This window comes from Uranotaenia lowii, chromosome 1 (genome assembly GCF_029784155.1).
Source record: "Uranotaenia lowii strain MFRU-FL chromosome 1, ASM2978415v1, whole genome shotgun sequence".
NCBI classification, from domain to species: Eukaryota; Metazoa; Arthropoda; class Insecta; order Diptera; family Culicidae; genus Uranotaenia; species Uranotaenia lowii.
The window spans coordinates 84,939,688-84,959,902 of NC_073691.1; the positions used below are offsets into that span (position 1 = coordinate 84,939,688).

General features: G+C 37.6%; 1 protein-coding gene across 1 annotated transcript; it reads left to right on the plus strand.

Moving 5' to 3' along the window:
* The first annotated feature begins 5,018 nt into the window (after positions 1–5,018).
* LOC129755644 (cuticle protein 2) lies at positions 5,019–6,527 on the plus strand. Its single transcript, XM_055752254.1, has 3 exons — positions 5,019–5,218; positions 5,336–5,592; positions 5,656–6,527. The coding sequence occupies exons 1-3, from the start codon at positions 5,207–5,209 to the stop codon at positions 6,134–6,136; spliced, it is 750 nt and encodes a 249-aa protein (XP_055608229.1). The 5' UTR covers positions 5,019–5,206; the 3' UTR covers positions 6,137–6,527.
* The last annotated feature ends 13,688 nt before the right edge of the window (positions 6,528–20,215 follow it).

Below are 20,215 nucleotides of genomic sequence, written 5' to 3' on the forward strand. Positions count from 1 at the left end.
CGCGCCAGCCTATCCGCTAGACCACATCGGCGCTTAAGTATGGAGAGGGATTCTGCTTCTTGAACAAAAAATAAGTCAGTAACCGAGATCGGTGGACAAAACTTTGGACCGGATAATCATGCGCCACCAGTCAGAAGAATGCCTCAGTTAGGGATGTCACCGAGCGTGCCTGCTGTACATGATCCGCAAGCATGATCACCCAGTACTGCTTTGGTCGGATTTGGCATCAGTTCCTTTCTTAAATGACTCTTTGGGTCGGTACCAATCCAACAAAGTTCAGAACGTACCGAAAGAGATAAATTTGCCAAACAGTCTTCAACAGAGACCAATTGAAACTTTGGGCCCTTGATAAATCGTATTTGAGAAAACAGGTGAGGCCTGCTGATTATACCGAAAACTTCGGAAAAGACTGGAAAAAAGTGGTCAATGTTATCGAAAAAAGAGAACATTTAGGTTAAATAAAAACTTGATTTGCTTCTAAATTGTGTTTATACTGTTAGTTCTAAACGTCTCAATTGTTTTTAGAAAACAGTTAAATTAAGGTTCCCAGATTGCCCGGTTTTCTCCAGGTTTGCCCGGATAATTAACCCTTCGTTTCATAAAGTAACAAATTTGCAACAATTAATGTATTAAAAAAAATGGAAAAAACGTATTTTATTTTATTTTTTTTTTCTTGATGCACTCATCATTTTCATTGGATCAAAAAGTGGTCAACTTAAATACGCCGTATTTTTTCTAATCATTCATATAAAAAACCTGAACACCCCTCATTTCGTAAGTGTGTGTGTTGAATAATGCTTCTATTTGGCTTTCGACATTAGATCTTTAATTTTCAAAATGGCGCCCAAGCATTGCTTGGCAAGCAAGCGGAGCTACGAATCAGAATTTTGTACAGGCGTCGTGAAAATCCAAACTACACGCACGCAGAAATAGCGAAATCGTTGAATGTGGCGAAATCAACCGTCAGCAACGCAATAAAAGTGTTCGGGGAACGTATTTCGACAACCACCCAGCAAACTTTTTTGTAGCTATATTTTTATGCTGTTTTCATATACGTTACATATACATTATAGAATGCTCGTATGAGCAGCATTTACCTACCAAAGTGGAGGCAATATTCATAAATAAATTTCATGTCTTTCTAAAGCTAGGGGAAAGGTTTCCTAAATGGGCCTATCGGGTTAAATGACCCTACAGCTGTTTGATGAAATGGCTGACTAGAGCAATGCATGCTTATCTGACCAATGCATTTTGAGGGTGACACGCTTAGAACATAAGGCAAGAAAGAATTTTATGAATAAACCAACTCAAAAAAATTTAAAAATTAATACAAGGTTGCGATACATTTTGATGTAATATTTCGACTTTTAAAAATTATACGTAAAGAAGCTTGAAACAAAAACTAGGATATTTTTTGTTTCTTACTCAAATGAACTTAAGAAATTAAACATATTTTCCCATTTGTGGAGGTTTAATAATGGTTATATAGTGGAATAATTGAATGTTTTTCATCATGTTTGTAAAATGCCTCCATCCTAATATAACAGGTTAAATAGAATAAATAAATGATTTTTATCATTGAACCTTCAAATCTAAGCTCTAAAAAACATCTTAAGAGAGAATTGAAGATCTAAAAACAGATTTGATAAAGTTTTTCTAATGGAAGAACTGCCTCCATAGTATGGCAACCCTAACTTTTGTTTTATTCCATTAAATTATAATATACATAGGATTTTCTAAAACTTCAGCATTGTCGTACCGAAATTATTACTTTCTAGCAGTTTCAATGAAATTCCAAAAAACAGAAATTATGTTCAAAACATAAATAGGCTCATTTAGCCCGCACGGTTTGAGGTTCGGCATTTTAGACAATACTTATAATAAAATCATGTTTTTTGGAAACAGAAGAAAATATTAACATAAAAATTACTCCAATGTATAGAAAACAGATGCCTGCACACGTGTATATAGTTTTTGTACACATATTCGATATGATATTTGATTAAATTAGTGTTCTGCTTAATAGGCGCATATAGCCCGCTCCTCCCCTACGCAAACTATACCAATTGGGCGCTATCCGACACCTTATTCGTACCTTCCGGAAGAATGTAAGAGAGCGTAAGATATTGCTCTCATAGCCTTCAAATCGTTGCCAGCGACAATATTTTCTAGACAGTTCTCTCATTGTTATCTCATCTAATGTGGGAAATGCGGCGATACATTAAACTAATTTACACTAAGAATCTCAATGAATAAAGATTTCCTTATAAGAGATTAGCTGACCCGGTGTGCTTTGCTACACCTTTCAAAATCAAATGATATTTTCAAAAATTATTCAAATTTTGTAGTTTTATTGGCACTATTTAAAATCAAATTATAACATAATTCATAAGCAACTGCTAGAAAATGAGAGCTGCAGCTGGAGTTTCGAATTGTCACACAAAGATAATTTAAACTAATACTCTGAAACATGCTCTATAAATTTGTGTTGAAGATCTGATAATTTTAATCTGTCTGGAGCGTCTCTAATTAATTGTTTTTGCTTGAATCGTAGAAGCATATCTCATAACCTAGTACCTTTTCATGCCATATTTCTTTCCATTTGTTGGCTTCGTTAGCATAAATTTAGAATTTATGCTTATGCCTCCTCTTCCCTTCCTATATTCCCAATTCTATCATTCTACTGCAAGAAAGGAATTGTTTGTCATAAAAAAAATATTTTTCGTACTCAAATACTTTTTGATGGCAAATTTGTTTTCATTTGCTAGATTAATTCTCGAGTTATGCAAAAAAATTGTATGGAAGCCCCCCTTCCCCCCTTTATATCTTTCCGCTGAACAAAAGGTAGGGCTTCAATTTATAATAGAAACATGTCTCGTATCCAAATACTCTCACATGCCAAATATGGTGAAATTTGTAAGGGCCCTCCTCTCCTCCCCCTTTTTATCCACCTCTTTGAAGGAGTGAGGGATACCAAATATTCATAGAAGCATTTCTCGTACCCAAATACCGTTCCATGACGATTTTGGATCCATTTGCTGTTGTAGTTCTCTAGTTGTGCAGTTAAAATTGTATGAAACTCCCCTCCTTCTTTATTTTTTTCCCGCTGGAAGAAGGAAGGGGTCTCAAACAATGATTAGAACAAGTTACGGTTCCAAATATCCGCTCATGCCAAATTTGGTTCTATTTGCTTAAATTTTTGAGTTATTTAAAAAATAATAAAAGAGCCCCCCCCCCCTCCTCTCTTTATATCTCCCTACTGAAAATAAGGAGGGGTCTCAAATAATCATAAAAATATTGTTCGTATCCAAATACCCTCCCATATCAAATTTGGTTCCATTTGCTTTATTATTTTTTGAGTTAAGTAAAAAAAAATGAAAGAGGCCCCCTCCCCCTTTCTACTGGAAAGAGGGAGGGGTCTCAAATAATCATTGAAATATTTTTCGTATCCAAATACCTTCCCGTGCCAAATTTGGTTTCAATATCTTGATTAGTTTACGAGTTATATGAAAAATTGTAAGGTAGTTATCGAGTTATGCATAAAATTGTCTTTTATTTGATAGGCCCCTCCCCCATCCATGAGAGAGGAAGGGGTCTCAAACCATTAAAGGAACCTTGACTTGAAGGGTGTTCCTAGAAAAAGAAAAAAAAAAGAAAACTTCCTCGGCCTCCAATACCCTCACCTGCCAAGTTTCACGAAAATCGGTTCAGTAGTTTCCGAGTCTATAGGAAAAAGACAGACAGACAGACAGACAGACAGACAGAAATCCATTTTTAAATAGATAGAATTTATGTTTTTCAAACTTTGTAGTCTTGATACTAGCATATTAAGACAAAATCTGAATCCTATATGGGATATAAAGAAAAAGATTCAAAGTCAGTTTTTGTTTTTCATGTGGTTTTGTCAGTTCACATAACTGATGATTGATTTCACTCAAATTAGATAATCATAAGAACATATTACCAAAACTAGAGGCGAGAGACAATATCTGACTAAACATTCGAGTTTTGGGCGTCAATATCTTTCCAAATCAGCTGTTGAGATATAGACACCGAAATTACTGTTTTCCTGTGTTGTTACAAGCTTACTTTCTCGTCCAAAACAATTTAGCTTTCCAGTACAAAATCCAGAGCTAATTAAGTTTAAAGAAACATCTCAATCATTATCATAGGTATTTCACAGAACTGCATGGAATTTGGACTACGGTTTCTGTTTCAATGTCCAGATTCCGTTTTTTGTCTCTGATTCCATTAATCATCTCAAACATTCCGTTTATTTCAAGCTTCGGCACGATAATTTTCCCAGAAAATTAGAACAATTTCCCAGCATTAGTGGCACCGTTGTAAAGTAATAAGAAACACTCACGAACGTGTATAATAAAACACCACTTAGCGCCCGCTCGTTTCCCGCAACTTGGAGCTGATTGGTTGTTTATAGGAGTCGGTAGAAGTTGGTAGGTAGAAAATTAAAAGCATGCAGCCAAGAATTTTCCTCGTCGCCCCAGCCAGCGAGCGACGCGACGCGACGACGGCTTCTGTTCTACTAATGCCGGACTTGGACAAGCTGCTAATCCACCAGCTTTTTCCCGCGATGGCTTGGGATCCATTTGATTCAGGTGATTTTTTTCCGCAAACTTTTCTAGTTAGTGGTTGTGTTTGGGTTCTATAGACGACGACAACAATTAGTATAAACGTTCTTGGTCTTGGGTGTTGGGGCTGGTGGGTGGGGTGGCGTCGATGGATGAGAGTAAGTGAGAGTGAGCTGTTGAGGATCGGGGGTGGTTCTACAGTGTGAGCTTTTTTCGGGTACTAGCGAGTATATCGCGACTCTCGGCGGCTCGTGGCGCGATCGATGGCGATCGGCTAGCAGAAAACAGAAAATGCATGTTTTAGTCGTTGTTGTTGTAGCTATTTCCCAAGGCGCGCGCGAACGAACCGACCAACGACGATACGAATTGGAGCTCTAGACCAAAATTGCTGGAGGTTCCTCGTATAAAAGCCACTTGACAGTCCCGGCTTAAGTCAGTTCTTTCTTAGCAGTTCATATATCAGTGTCTTGATCCAGGAATCGGGATCAGGATCTGGTTTAGTAGTTGACTCGTGAGCGTGCGTGTGTACTTCTACAGTAAAGGCTTGTTCCGGAACCAGGAAGAGCAGTTTACCACACAGGGAAACCTCTCGGAAGAAATAAAGAGTGATAGCAAAAATGTTTCGATTTGTGAGTGTCCTTTCGGGGGGAAGGGAGATAATGAGGAAATTTTGTTAAGTGAATTGGGAAAAATGGACTAATTCATCTTTTGAAAGTGTACTAATTGATTGCTTTCTGTGTTTTAAGATTGTGGTGTCAACATTGCTGGTAGCGGCCAGCGCCCAGTACAATCAGGGTTACAACCGTGATCCTAAGACGGCCGCGATCCTCAGTGAACAGCGTTATCTTTCCGGGGATGGCAAGTTTGGTGCCGCCTACGACCAGGAAGATGGAACGAACTTCAAGGAGGAAACTGACGCCGATGGCACTCGTCGCGGCTCCTACAGTTACGTTGACCCCTCGGGACAAAGAAGAACTATCTCCTACAGTGCTGGAAAGAATGGGTAAGTCTAGCAGTGTAGTACTAGAGGAGACTTTCAGCTTATTGACCTTTCCGGATTCCGCAGATTCCAGGCTTCTGGTGATCATTTGCCAGTAGCTCCAGCTGCTCCTCCACATGCTGCTGCTGCTGAACAGGCCCGGTATCAGCCTCAGCCTCAGTACCAGCCCCAGGCTCAGTATCAACCACAGCAGCCTCAGTACCAGCCTCAGTTCTCCAGCTCCGGACGCAGCCTGGACAGCCAGGGTTATGATGATGGTCAGTACGATCCCCGCTGGAACGACCCAGCCTTCAGCGAACAGCACTCGCCCCGCAAGGCTTCCGCTCCAGCTCCAGCTCCAGTCCACAACTACCATCATCAGCCAGCTCCAGCCCCAGCACCAGTAGCTCCTGCTCCTCAGTACAACAACTACCAACACCAACAAGCTCAGCCAGCTCCCCGACAGGACTGGGCCACTACCGAGGCTCCACACCGATTCTACCCACCAGGCAAGCTGCAGCTGAACAGAACCCCGGACGGTTTCAGCTACTCCTTCAACAAGGTCTAAGTCAAAGATTCTGAGAGTGCTTGAGTATGAGTATGTGACCGAATGTGTGCGAGAGAATGTGTCAAGTTGCAGATCCCGCAGCGGAATCCCTTTCTCCCCCACAACTTTGGATCCCTTCAGAATCCCTGCCCACGGCCTCGGGTCGTGAGTAGAACCAAAACCCGCGCGTATTCTGTATTTGTTTAAGTAGTCGAGTAAGAGTTACTGCCTGTTGTGATATAAGTACGTAGGAGAGACCTAATGGATTGCCTATCTCAGTTAGATCTTATTTAATGATCCTTTTTTCAATTCCAATTTTCACTTAACCAAACCAACTATCTGGAACACTTTGATTGTATAAACCAACATCGTATCGAAAAAATATGAATGAAAAAACAATTTAAACACATGAGCCTGTCGAGTGATCATTCTTTTTTCACCCACAAAGAAACACCCTTCACCAATTAGCGCGCGGCCATTCGGGTGCATAAATTAGAGCGTTGACTGCAAGCAACTGTTCCGAGGAATTCGCATCAAAAGCAACGACCGTCTTATTCCGGCACTTCCTTATGAAGCGTGACCAGATAGACCAATCGCCTATGGCTCAAGCTTCCGAACTTACTGATTTACTCAATCAAAATTGGTGGAAGCATTCAAAGTAGACCTTGTAAATTGATCAACAATCTTCAATCCGTTAAAGATCTCATAAGCATTTCGAAACAAGAGTTTTGTCAAATTAGTGCAATTAAAAGTAAGTCGATCTTTAAAATTCATTTCGAGATTTTGAAACCGATCACCGATTCAATGGATTGAATCAATGTAAGAGACATTTCAACGGTTCGAAGTTTTAGTAGTCCGGTCCATGAGATTTATTTCATAGCGAAAAAAAAAATCATAACACAATCTAGTGTTCTGTTGACTTTTTTCAAACTCGATTGTCTCATTCAAATCGTTTCACGTGCCGATTTGCGGCACGTAAATACCACCCGCTCTAATTGCAAAATACTTTCGATTTCAATCTCGAGCGGCCCACCATTTCCTCCCCAACAACACGGTTCTGTAATACCAGGGACCCATTCAACAGAGCTCAGCTTGTTTTGCTCTCCGAATCTCGAAACAAGGAAACCAGAAACACGTTGTTCGTTCTAGCAGCTCCCCCGCGCGCATGATCGGTAAGTAACGTTCATTCTTGACAGTGACTAAATAGTAGGTACCAACCTCTAGGTAAATATACACCGAACCACCCCGAATCTCAAAGGGGCATGAAGGCGTAGCGAAACGACCTCTGAGAAAGAACGAGAAACGATACCCACGAGAGAAGAAAAAACTAGGAAATGGTTATTCTTGTTGGACGAATGAACCGTAGCGATTCAAAAAAGACATCGGCGCTGTAATAAGCGAGAAAACTTGTTTTTCTTCCTTAACCCAGCCCGACGTTGTACGATCCGTACGACAGCCCCCGCCCTACATACTACTATTTATTGCTCCCCCAGTACCAGTACCTTTAATAGCCGTGGGTATGCCATACTATTAGCGGATCAAACTGTGTCGCGCGAGCATTAGTCATTCGTTTAGTTAGAGCTTTACCTACATACTTTACTCTCGATTTCGTACGAGCTCCGGCTAATTCGTGGGCAATCTCGTCGAGCGCACAATACCTACCCAGGCCTTTTACAAAGGGCTCCGCGTGCCGTGTCCAGTGATGTCCGAATTGCTTGATGTAAGCTTAGCAAGTTTGTGTTTAGTTTCCATGCGGAACATGAATTGCTTAATAGAAGTGCGTAAATTCTCTTTTCAACGTATACATTGTTTAGGGATTGTTTAGATAAATGTACGCCACGCCAGTGAGCGAAATTTTGATATAATTGAAAATTGATACTATTTTCACGAGTTGTTCTTCTTTGTTATTTGTTTACTTTACTTTACTTTACTTTACTTTACTTTACTTTACTTTACTTTACTTTACTTTACTTTACTTTACTTTACTTTACTTTACTTTACTTTACTTTACTTTACTTTACTTTACTTTACTTTACTTTACTTTACTTTACTTTACTTTACTTTACTTTACTTTACTTTACTTTACTTTACTTTACTTTACTTTACTTTACTTTACTTTACTTTACTTTACTTTACTTTACTTTACTTTACTTTACTTTACTTTACTTTACTTTACTTTACTTTACTTTACTTTACTTTACTTTACTTTACTTTACTTTACTTTACTTTACTTTACTTTACTTTACTTTACTTTACTTTACTTTACTTTACTTTACTTTACTTTACTTTACTTTACTTTACTTTACTTTACTTTACTTTACTTTACTTTACTTTACTTTACTTTACTTTACTTTACTTTACTTTACTTTACTTTACTTTACTTTACTTTACTTTACTTTACTTTACTTTACTTTACTTTACTTTACTTTACTTTACTTTACTTTACTTTACTTTACTTTACTTTACTTTACTTTACTTTACTTTACTTTACTTTACTTTACTTTACTTTACTTTACTTTACTTTACTTTACTTTACTTTACTTTACTTTACTTTACTTTACTTTACTTTACTTTACTTTACTTTACTTTACTTTACTTTACTTTACTTTACTTTACTTTACTTTACTTTACTTTACTTTACTTTACTTTACTTTACTTTACTTTACTTTACTTTACTTTACTTTACTTTACTTTACTTTACTTTACTTTACTTTACTTTACTTTACTTTACTTTACTTTACTTTACTTTACTTTACTTTACTTTACTTTACTTTACTTTACTTTACTTTACTTTACTTTACTTTACTTTACTTTACTTTACTTTACTTTACTTTACTTTACTTTACTTTACTTTACTTTACTTTACTTTACTTTACTTTACTTTACTTTACTTTACTTTACTTTACTTTACTTTACTTTACTTTACTTTACTTTACTTTACTTTACTTTACTTTACTTTACTTTACTTTACTTTACTTTACTTTACTTTACTTTACTTTACTTTACTTTACTTTGCTTTACTTTACTTTACTTTACTTTACTTTACTTTACTTTACTTTACTTTACTTTACTTTACTTTACTTTACTTTACTTTACTTTACTTTACTTTACTTTACTTTACTTTACTTTACTTTACTTTATAGCATATAGTAGAAATTGCTTCTGTACTGATTCTATTCTTTCTTCAATTTCACACGAAGAAAGAATAGAATCAGTACAGAAGCAATTTCTACTATATGCTCTTCGTAAATTAGGTTGGACATCATTTCCACTTCCATCATATAAAGCGCGCTGCATGCTCATTGACATACAAACACTAAAAGAACGCCGTGAATATGCAATGGTTTCATTTGTAAACGATATTGTTTCGCAGCGTATTGACTCAAAAGAAATTCTATCAAAATTAAACTTTTATGCACCTTCTCGGCAACTCCGAAATCGAAATTTATTTTTCATTAATAACTATCGCACAAACTACGCGAAAAACGGGCCAATAAATCGCATGATGGCCTCTTACAATCAACACTGCGAAACCATTGACTTTACAATGTCTCGGCAAAAACTCAAACAATATTTTAATCGAAGAAATCTAAACTCTTAAGGAGAAATTGTAAAGCAGACACTGCTTAAACCTAGTCTTAAGGAAATTCACATGTATCAAACTATGTAGTCTACGTTACGGTTGACGAAATAAATAAATAAACTAAACTAAACTAAACTTTACTTTACTTTACTTTACTTTACTTTACTTTACTTTACTTTACTTTACTTTACTTTACTTTACTTTACTTTACTTTACTTTACTTTACTTTACTTTACTTTACTTTACTTTACTTTACTTTACTTTACTTTACTTTACTTTACTTTACTTTACTTTACTTTACTTTACTTTACTTTACTTTACTTTACTTTACTTTACTTTACTTTACTTTACTTTACTTTACTTTACTTTACTTTACTTTACTTTACTTTACTTTACTTTACTTTACTTTACTTTACTTTACTTTACTTTACTTTACTTTACTTTACTTTACTTTACTTTACTTTACTTTACTTTACTTTACTTTACTTTACTTTACTTTACTTTACTTTACTTTACTTTACTTTACTTTACTTTACTTTACTTTACTTTACTTTACTTTAATTTACTTCAATCCAGATTACACCCAATTAGAGACGCTGTTCGTTTTTGGCAACATTCAATTTTGGCAACATTCGTTTCCGGAAATTGAACATTTTTTTGAAGCGACATTACCTTATAATTAAAGTTACCTTATAGTTATAGTTACTTTATAGAACCGATTAAAACGGGGGTCGGACATTCGGCCGAAGGCCGATAGGCCGAAAGATGTTAGGCCGAAGGTCGCTTGGCCGAATGGGTTAAAAGGCCTACGGATGATCGGCCGAATAGAACAATAGGCCGAATGCGACATTAGGCCGAAGGTTCTTTGGCCGAATATTATTTGGCCGAATGGATGTTAGGTCGAATGGTCATCAGGCCGAATGGACGTAGGCCGAATGGTCATTAGACCGAATGGTCGCAAGGTCGAATGGTCGTAAGGCCGAATGTTCGTAAGGCCGGATGGATGCTAGGCCGAAAGATCGTTAGGCCGAATGGTCGTCGGGCCAAACGGTTGGATGTCTTACAGGCCTAGCATAAATTCGGTCCAACGACCATTCAGCCTAACAACCAACCGCCTAGTTGCTATTTGGCCTAACGACCTTATAGCATCCATTCGGCCTAACAGCCATTCGGCCAAACGACCATTCCGCCTAGCATGCAGACAAGTGTAAAAGATTTCTTATTGACCTAGCAACCATTCATGACGATCATTCAGCCTAATGACCATTCGGCCTAACGACCATTCGGCCTTACGATCTTTCGGCCAAGCATCCATTTGCCCTTACGACTATTCGGTCTTAGGACCTTTCGGCCTTACGACCATTCGGCCTTGCGACCAATCGGCCTTACGACCATTCGGCCTTACGACGATTCGGCCTTACGACGATTCGGCCTAATGACCATTCGGCCAAATGACCATTCGGCCTAATGACCATTCGACCTTATGTCCATTCGGCCTAATGACCATTCAGCCTAATGACCATTCGGCCTAATAACCATTCGGCCTCATGACCTTTCGGCCTAGTGATCATTCGGCCGAACATCCTTTCGGCCTTGCGTCCTTTCGGCCTAGTGGCCTGTTCGGCCAGATAGCCCATTCGGCCTAACGTCCATCGGCTGAATGACCTTCGGCCGAATGGCTATCGGCCTCATGACTTTCGGCCGAATTACCCAGCCTCGATAAAAACAATTTTAGAAAAAATTATAAAGTTTTCAAAAATGACAAAAATAATGAAAATTTCATAAAATAAAAAAAAAACAAATACAAAAAAAGACTTAAAATGACAAAAAAATAATTCAAAATTGACGCAAAATGGTAAAAATAGTAAATATTCTTCTTCTTCTTCTCACACCAACATGGCCAAAACTTGTAAACATCCTGGAAAATGAAAAACTTGCGTGCTTTATTTTTCTTTTCAACATAGTATCTGATACATAGAACATGCATTGCAGATACTACTTCGGCCAGGCCAACCATGAGATGTAAAACGCAAAAGATACAGATTCAAGGGAGGAATAAAGCGTGGAGTTCCCTACCAAACGCTTCATATGATTATATAGAGTTTTGGTTATTTGGGAGAACAATAAGATAAAAAAAAGAATAAAAATAATACAGAACGAGTTCACCAAATCAAAGGGAAACGATGATTAAGGATGATTCAAGACGCAGAAATAGATTTAATTCCTGTAAAAAATTCCGGGAACGTGACTTGACTGGATCAGGTGATATTGGGAAAACTGCCGGCTTCGCTTCTTCGGAGGAACCAAGGCTCGATAGTAGGTTTTCTTTTGGGAGGGGCACTGGTCGGTTCCATTTCTCGTATTTCAACCACCATAAGAGCTTTGTTTCTCGAATTTTTCACCAATATAACAAATTTCAGAAAATTTTCCTGTCAACAAAATTGTCTGCTTTCTTCGTCCACAGCCTACCAAGATCCCGCAAAATGGTAAAAATAGTATATATGACTAACAAAAAACAAACATTATAAACAAAACAAGAAAAGTGATAAATGCATCAAAACATGGTGATAAAAATCAAAAATGGATAAAATGATCAAAATTGGACTAAACATTTAGTAAAATAATAATAATTATGATTTTTTTGTAAAAAAAAGTGAAAAAGAGTTGAGAAAAAACCGTTCGATTTTAGCAACACAAAATGTTCGGGCATGTTGGCAAAATCAAAGGGGGTCTGTATATGCTTATGAACTAGAAAGTACCGTAAACTGAGGTAACTTTGATCACCGAGGTAACTTTGATCAACATGAAATTTTTGCAGATAATCACCATTAATTGAGTTCAAAATTAAATTATCTGAAAACTGTTTACTACGTTTGAAAGCCTATAGACTAAGGTTGCCAGAATTTTTTAGCACGTATCCGGGCAAGACAAACCCTACCTACCTACCTAAGGGTCCAGCGCCGATTGACCGACGCATTGGGCTGAGATATAAAAGATCTTCACTGCTGGCGATCCGGAGCCAGGACAAACCGGGCAATTTTATTAAAACCCTGGCAAAATCCGGGCATTTCATTTCTAATTGACGACCAAAAATCCAGGCAATATCCGGGCAAATTTTGTCAAAACCCTCCGATTCCTCAATTATTAAGTTAAAAAATTAAAAGAAAATATTTTTTTTATTAAAATTCATAAACAGATTTTAAATCGTATTTAAGGCATCAAAAAAACCTTTCAGGATATTTTTTTGCAAAATCGGTTCTAAAATTTTCGTTTTGGTGGCTAATTAAAAAGAAATTACAACACAATTTATTATTATTTTCTTTGATTTCCCAAATAAAGTGAAAAAATCTGGGCATTTTTCATAGAAATCCGGGCAACCGGGCCGGACCAGACTGTTCCCAAATTTTGTATCAAATATCCGGGCAAACGCGGATAAAATCGGGCAATCTGGCAACCTTACTATAGACTGAGTTACAAATAAGCTAAATTTGATTTTTATTAGAATATTTTTGATATTACTTAAAATGTAATTTTAAAATCTTAAAATATCTGGTTTTTCGAAGTCTCACAAACAAACATCTCTCCTGATCAAATTTATGCATTTAGGAGCAAATGGGTTGTTTTTTGTGGAAGCGCAACTTTTCCCATTGTTTAGGTTTAGTTAAAGTGATATTGTTATGGTCATTTGGTGAAAATTTTTGGATATTGAAAAACAAAAAAATGGTAATTTTCCATGAGAAAGCCCGTATAGTAAAAATGGCTAAAACTCTATCTAATGGTTGAATTTGAAAAAAAAGAACATGGAAAAAGGGTGAGGACCTAGGGAATTGCATAATGGCAAAAATTCATTTGTTTTTGACGCCCAAAAAATTGGGAAAATGTTTATAATTTTTACCCCTAGATGCAGCAACATTGTCCATCTTTTGATTATAAATCTTTTTGAAAAAAAAAAGGTTATAAAAATCAGTTCAGGTTCCAACAAAAATTACTGTTATTAATGTTTATGCCTTCTGTGCTAAATGGCACCATAACAATAATTTTAAAGATGTTGAGGTACGTAAAAACCATAGTGATCAAAGTTACACCGAAAATCGAATTCTGGTTTGGTAACAAGCATTCAATGATAACCACCAATGTCGTTTGAATTTACTGCAACCAATTATCATGTTTTATACTCCTAACCTCAGTTAGTGTTTTAAAACTTTAAGGTATAACGAAAAAGCAAACTCTTCCAAAATATTCAAAAATGAATGTTCCCCAAGTTTACGGTACCAATTTTCTACACTGTTTTTACTTGGATGGGAAACGTTCAGTCCGAAACCTAGTTGCTTCTAAGACAGTCAAATTGAAGATTTAATTTATTTACTTCATTTTTGGTTCAATTACCGTACAGACTGATGACTTAAAACCTACGAAATTCTGTTTAAACCTAATTCAAAACGACGATCTTCACTACTAGGTCGAGAATAGACTTAACATTCTCCAGCCTAACTCCGGTTAGTTGATGGATCGTTCTTCTTGCACGAGAACAGTTCATAATCTGACACTTTTTTACACTTGCTGGTATTCGGTTTAAGCGGCACCACTCATCTAGCCTAGCGAAGTCAGCTTGAGTGTCAGACAGTCAACAGTGCTATGGATCTTTTTAAAGCAGTGTATTGGACTGAAGTGTTGAGCACAGGTTATTCACGAAGATTATAAACAGCAGGGGTCCGAGATGGCTCCCTTGAGGAACTCTTGACGATGTGGCAAACATTCGTGAGCGGGGCAGTTCCATACGACGAGATGGCAAAAAGTATTATTTGGTATTTTGGACTATACTTGAAATGTTTGCTATTTGTTTTTAATGAAAATTACTATTAAAATAATAAGAAATAATTTCATACAAAAATTGACTACAACAGTATGATTACTGGTATTATTTTCAACCCTCCTTTTATTTCTATTGAAAGCCGATTTTTGAACTAATTCTAGAGTTTGTTGTGATTGAGTCGTATAAGCGACTTAACGAGTTTCGAGAAAATCGCTGTGGAAGTTTCGAAATAACTTTTCAATTCTAGTTTTCAAACAGGCATTCAGAATTTTCTTAAAACTTGGACCAATCGTAAAATAGATAAAGAATATTACTATGTATTCGATATGGGCGTTAAAATTGCTATTTCTAAGCGTTATGTACCTACAACCTTCTGCATTGATTGTTTGGCGCAAACGTCCTTTTGCAATTTGATGAATTTAATCTTATAACATGACTGTATTACTCCAAACCTTCGGTTTTCCATTCGAAGTTGTGTTTGGACAATTGGAAGCACATACCTACGTGAAAGCGCCCGATTAAGACTTCCTTTAATAGGTGGAGCTATGAAAAATCATGGACGAGGACGGCTCTTCCGGGAAGCTGACCAGACTGATCAAGGCGACGATGGATGGAACGCAGTGCTGTGTGCGGATTTCGGGTGAATTGTCGAGTTCTTTCGAATCGCACAGGGGGCTCCGACAAGGCTATGGTTTATCCTGCATGATGTTCAACGTGGCGCTACAAGGTGTTATTCGACGAGTGGTGGGCGAAATGCGGGGCACGATTTTCAACAGATTCAGTCAACTTATCTGCTTTGGCGATGACATTGATATAGTCGGCAGATCATCTGCGGTGGTGGAGGAGATCTACCGCAAACTGAAACGCGAAGCAGGAAGGATTGGGTTGATGATTAATACGTCCAAGACGAAGTACATGCTGGCCTGCAGATCCGAGACCGACCGAACCCGCTTGTCCAGTAATAAAAAGGTCACGATCGACGGCAACGAGTTGCAGATAGTCGAAGACTTTGTCTATCTCTCCTCACTGGAGACCCCAGACAATGACACCAGCCGTGAGATGCGGCGGCAAATGATTAGCGGAAGTCGTGTCTACTATGGACTTCACAAGCAACTGCGGTCGAGAAGACTTAGCCCTCGCACGAAGTGTAACCTGTATATGACGCTCATTAGACCGGTTGTTCTCTACGGGCACGAGATATGGATATTGCTCGAGGAGGACCTGCGTACACTCGGAGTATTCGAGCGACGAGTGTTAAGAACCATCTTTGGCGGCGTACAGGAGAACGGAGTGTGGAGGCGAAGGATGAACCACGAGCTCGCGCGACTCTACGGCGAACCCAGTATCCAGAAGGTGGTGAAAGCTGGCCGGATACGCTGGGCGGGACATGTTGCGAGAATGCCGGACGACTGTCCTGCAAAACAGGTGTTCGCTACGAATCCGGTAGGAACAAGACGAGCGGGGCCGCAACGAGCGAGGTGGTTAGACCAAGTGGAGCGTGATCTGGCGAACGTGGGGTGCCCGAGGAATTGGAGAACGGTTGCCATGGACCGAGTGAATTTTAGGAATTATGTTCGTCAAGTTATGTCGTGAGACGGAATACTATATAAATAAAAATAAAATAAAATAATGTCGGGAATTTCGTCAGCTTCACGTATATATTTTTGACATTCCGCAAATCGAATGTACTTCGTTAACAATCAACATGGAAGCCGAAAGAAGGGAAAAAAATTGTGCATAGTTATTTGGAAAATCTATTGTGGTCTGCATCTAGGCTAGCTAAACAGCTGAAATTACCTTGAAAAACCGTATGGCGTGTTATCAAACGGTATAAGGAAACAGTGACGACGATTCGGAAGCCTCAACTCAATTATCGGAGTGGAACTTTTGACCGGAAACTGCATGGTAAGAATTTGAAGACGATTAAGAGGAATTGCAATCTGTCGGACATTTGGCCAGAAAATATCGGATCGAGAATTGCGACATATTGTCAATATGTCAATATGATATTGATAGAAAGCTCTTGGCCTCTTCATGAAGGAAATCGATAGAAGCAGCAATTCGGGGACACTGGGTCGTGGCTATGGCCAATCTGGGCGGTTCCGGAACGAAATATGTCAAAAATATCGAATTGAAACTTGCGACATATTGATAGAAAGCATTGGGCCTCTTCATGAAAGGAATCGATGGGAGAAGTGATTCGGGGACTTTCTATGAATATGTCGCAAGTCTCGATCAGATATTTTTGACATATTTTGTTCCGTAACTGGCCAGATTGGCCATAGCCACGACCCAGTGTCTCCGAATTGCTTCTTCTATCGATTTCCTTCACGAAGAAGCCAAGAGCTTTCTATCAATATGTCGCAAGTCTCGATCCGATAACTTTGACATATTTCATTCCGGAACCGGGCAGATTGGCCATAGCCACGATCAAGTGTCCCCGAATCGCTTCTCCTATCGATTCTTTTCATATTGAGGCCAAGATTTTTCTATCAATATGTCGCAAGTTTCAATCCGATAACTTCGACATATTATGGTTTGACAGGGTTTTCGCAGATGTGACAAGAAAAAACAAAAGTTTTCGTTACAAATAAGACAATTAGTGGTAAGAATAAGGTTTAACAATTGCTTCGGTGGCATTTACTTAGTTAGAAATCAAGCAAAGGAAAAGCTCAATGCATTTGCTTAGTTTGGTATGAATACACATTTTGGTATCGATTTTTTAAGGGGGGGGTAGGGTCTAACGGCTATAAAAAAACACCATTTTCACGATTTTTTTCTAGAGCTATCGTTCAAACAAATGTATTCAAATTTTTTGCATTATACAAAGCATTGTTAAAAGAACATTTAGTATTTTTTTCGTAGAAAAATATTTAAAAATGAGCCGGTGACGGAGCACTTTCGAGGATGCCTTTTAAAAAACAGGATTTGCGGTGGACACTGTATCTCAGCACAGAATCATCTGAGGTCAAAAAATCAGAGCAAAATATTTTTAATAGATGTTTTTCTGGACCCCAACGTTTTTATTTAACTTAAAAAAAATTTTATGAAATTTTTGTGGCTGTTTGAAGTAAAAATTACGATTTTTCACGAAAAAATCCGCCATTTTTCACCTGTAAAATCTCCCCAAAGTAAAAAAAACAAAAAACAAAAACGTTGGGGTCTGGTATTTTATATATAGAAAACATGTTCCAAATTTGAAAAGAATCGGATGAGTAGTTTTCAAATGACGATGTCCACGGACTTTTAAAATGTGCTTTCGAGAAAAACGCGTTTGAAGTTTCTGCTCTTGCTTTCTTGCAGTATTAGATAGGAGGAGATAAAGGCCTATAATTTCTTCAGTTTTGCTTCAATTGACTTGAAAATTTGACACAACATTCTTGAAATGTTTTACAATAAGAAAATAAAAAAATAAAAAAATCGATTTTTTGAAAGTGTTAGACCCTACCCCCCCCTTAATATGGCGAATGCGCCAAGACCTTTGTTTTGAGAAAAACGCATTCCAAGTTTCAAAAAATAAAATCAGTTACTTATTTAGCTGCATACAATCATTTTCCTAAATAAGTCGCTAAAATGCTTTCAAATTGATTTAATTTCATCACCCGATCGATAAATATAGCTTTTCCGTACTAATTACTTCAAAAAATTAATAAATATAACTGTGGGCCCTTTAACCACAGACTGGTGCTTTCATTTTGTTCATTCGCCAAATTGGAGCGCCCTTTTGAATTCCAGAATGACTGTTCGCACGCTCTTTTTTTTAAACTCAAAATTAAGTAGTTTTGGTGCAAAACAGCGCTTCGGTGGCTTCCCTCAACTTTGAGTTTGACTGGGCAATAGCAAAACTAAGTTCTGATAGGCATACTCAATACTAAGTTCGGCAGCCGAACTCGAATTTATCCTTTTTTTTTGAGGGTAAATTTTTTTCAGGGAATAAAAAGATGATTAAAATTTGTTGTACCCGGATGCTGCTGTTCCGGTACATTGCATTGCAATTACAGAGCGGTGGAAAGTTTTGACATTCCCGGTCAAAGAAAACTTCCGGATGTTACTTCCTACGGGAAGTAAACAACATCCGGAAGTTTCCGGACATTCCAAGCCGCTCACCATATGATGACAATGACGGACAGAATTTTACGCTGACACGGTGAACATGCATTCATTATGAAGTTCCTTCATAGTCGTCCGGTAATTGTTCCGGAACGACAAAATTTTGCGACGTGTTCGTTGGTTGCTGTTCCGGTTCGGACTGAACTCGCTAAGTGTTTTCAGTCCAACAAAGAGAGTTCAATTTTTAGTTCATAAGGTCGAACTCAGCTTTGATCCCTCGCCGAAGGAAAAAAAGGGATCAATTTTGAATTCGCAGTTCGAACTCCGTTTTGATCCATCGCAAGGAGGAAAAAAGGGTACTTAACTTTAAGTTCATAGAATCGAACTATGTTTTGAACCTCGGTCATACTTAATTTTGAGTTAAAAAAAAAGAGCGTGCGCCTTTTGGATCACTCATTAAAGAAGCAATATTCAAGCAAATTTCGGCTTGAAAGCGGGTCCAAATGATCACATTAAAACATTAGCACATTCAACGATCTTATAAATACTAATTTGTGCATTACCCAATCCTGGAAAACAAATTTCAAAAACTTCAATGCCCTTTTTCTATCTCGAAAAAACTATTGGTCTTTTTGTTCGCGACGAAACTTTGAGGGGAAATGGGCGAATGAACTGTGGGATTACACACTCATAAAAAAAGCTATTCGCCTTATTTAAAAAATTAAATTTACTAAACTAAAATAAGAAAAATTAAAAGAAGATCATATTTTAGGATGTAAAATAAAGAGTTTAACGCATTTATGTGATTATCTGGTTTTGTTTACAGTTGGCGCATTCGCCGTATTTAAAAATCGATACCCATTTGCTTAGCGGATGTGTACTAAAACTTTAGAACATAGCTTTTGCTTTAAAAAAAATAGAGCTGTCCAACTAGCAGAACCTGTAGTTTTCTTAAGTAAATTAAAATAAAACGATCAGAAAATTGAAAATTACAGCTAAAACAGCCACGATCTCAGCGGTGCGGGTAAGAACGATCTGAAAGTATTTAAGGTAATGCATGACATGTGACAAGCTCTAAAAAGTGCAGGTTGAAATGTTCGTTTGTTGATAGGACAATTCCAATTGGTCTAGCAAGCAAGAAACAGTTAGTTCACCTGAAAAAACAAAATTTTTTACCAATTAAAATTCCAACGATCATGCCGTAATATTTTGGTCAGAATTGGCAAGCTGTCATTACAGCAAAGTCGTTTAAGAATGATATGCAGAGAGAGGAGTCAAGTTTGTTCCGAAAAACCTTAACCCACCCAACTGCCCCCAGTTCTGCCCTATTGAGAAATACTAGGCAATCATAACGAGGAGGCTCAAGGCAAAGGGAAAGGTTGTAAAAGACATCAATCGGATGAAGACCTTGTGAAATAAGATAGCTAAATCGATGAACGAAAAAGGTGTGCGCCGCCTAATGAGCCTTGTTACAGGAAAAAATCGGGAATTCCTTCGAAACCGTGACAAATAGTTTCATTTCATCCGTATTTTTCCTTAAAAGCATGAAGAAAACGCTACAATTTTATAAAAGAACATCTTGAATTCAATAATAAATACCTGAAATACGGCCAATTGTTTTTGTTTCAATTCTGTCTGAAGGCTTTATGTTGCA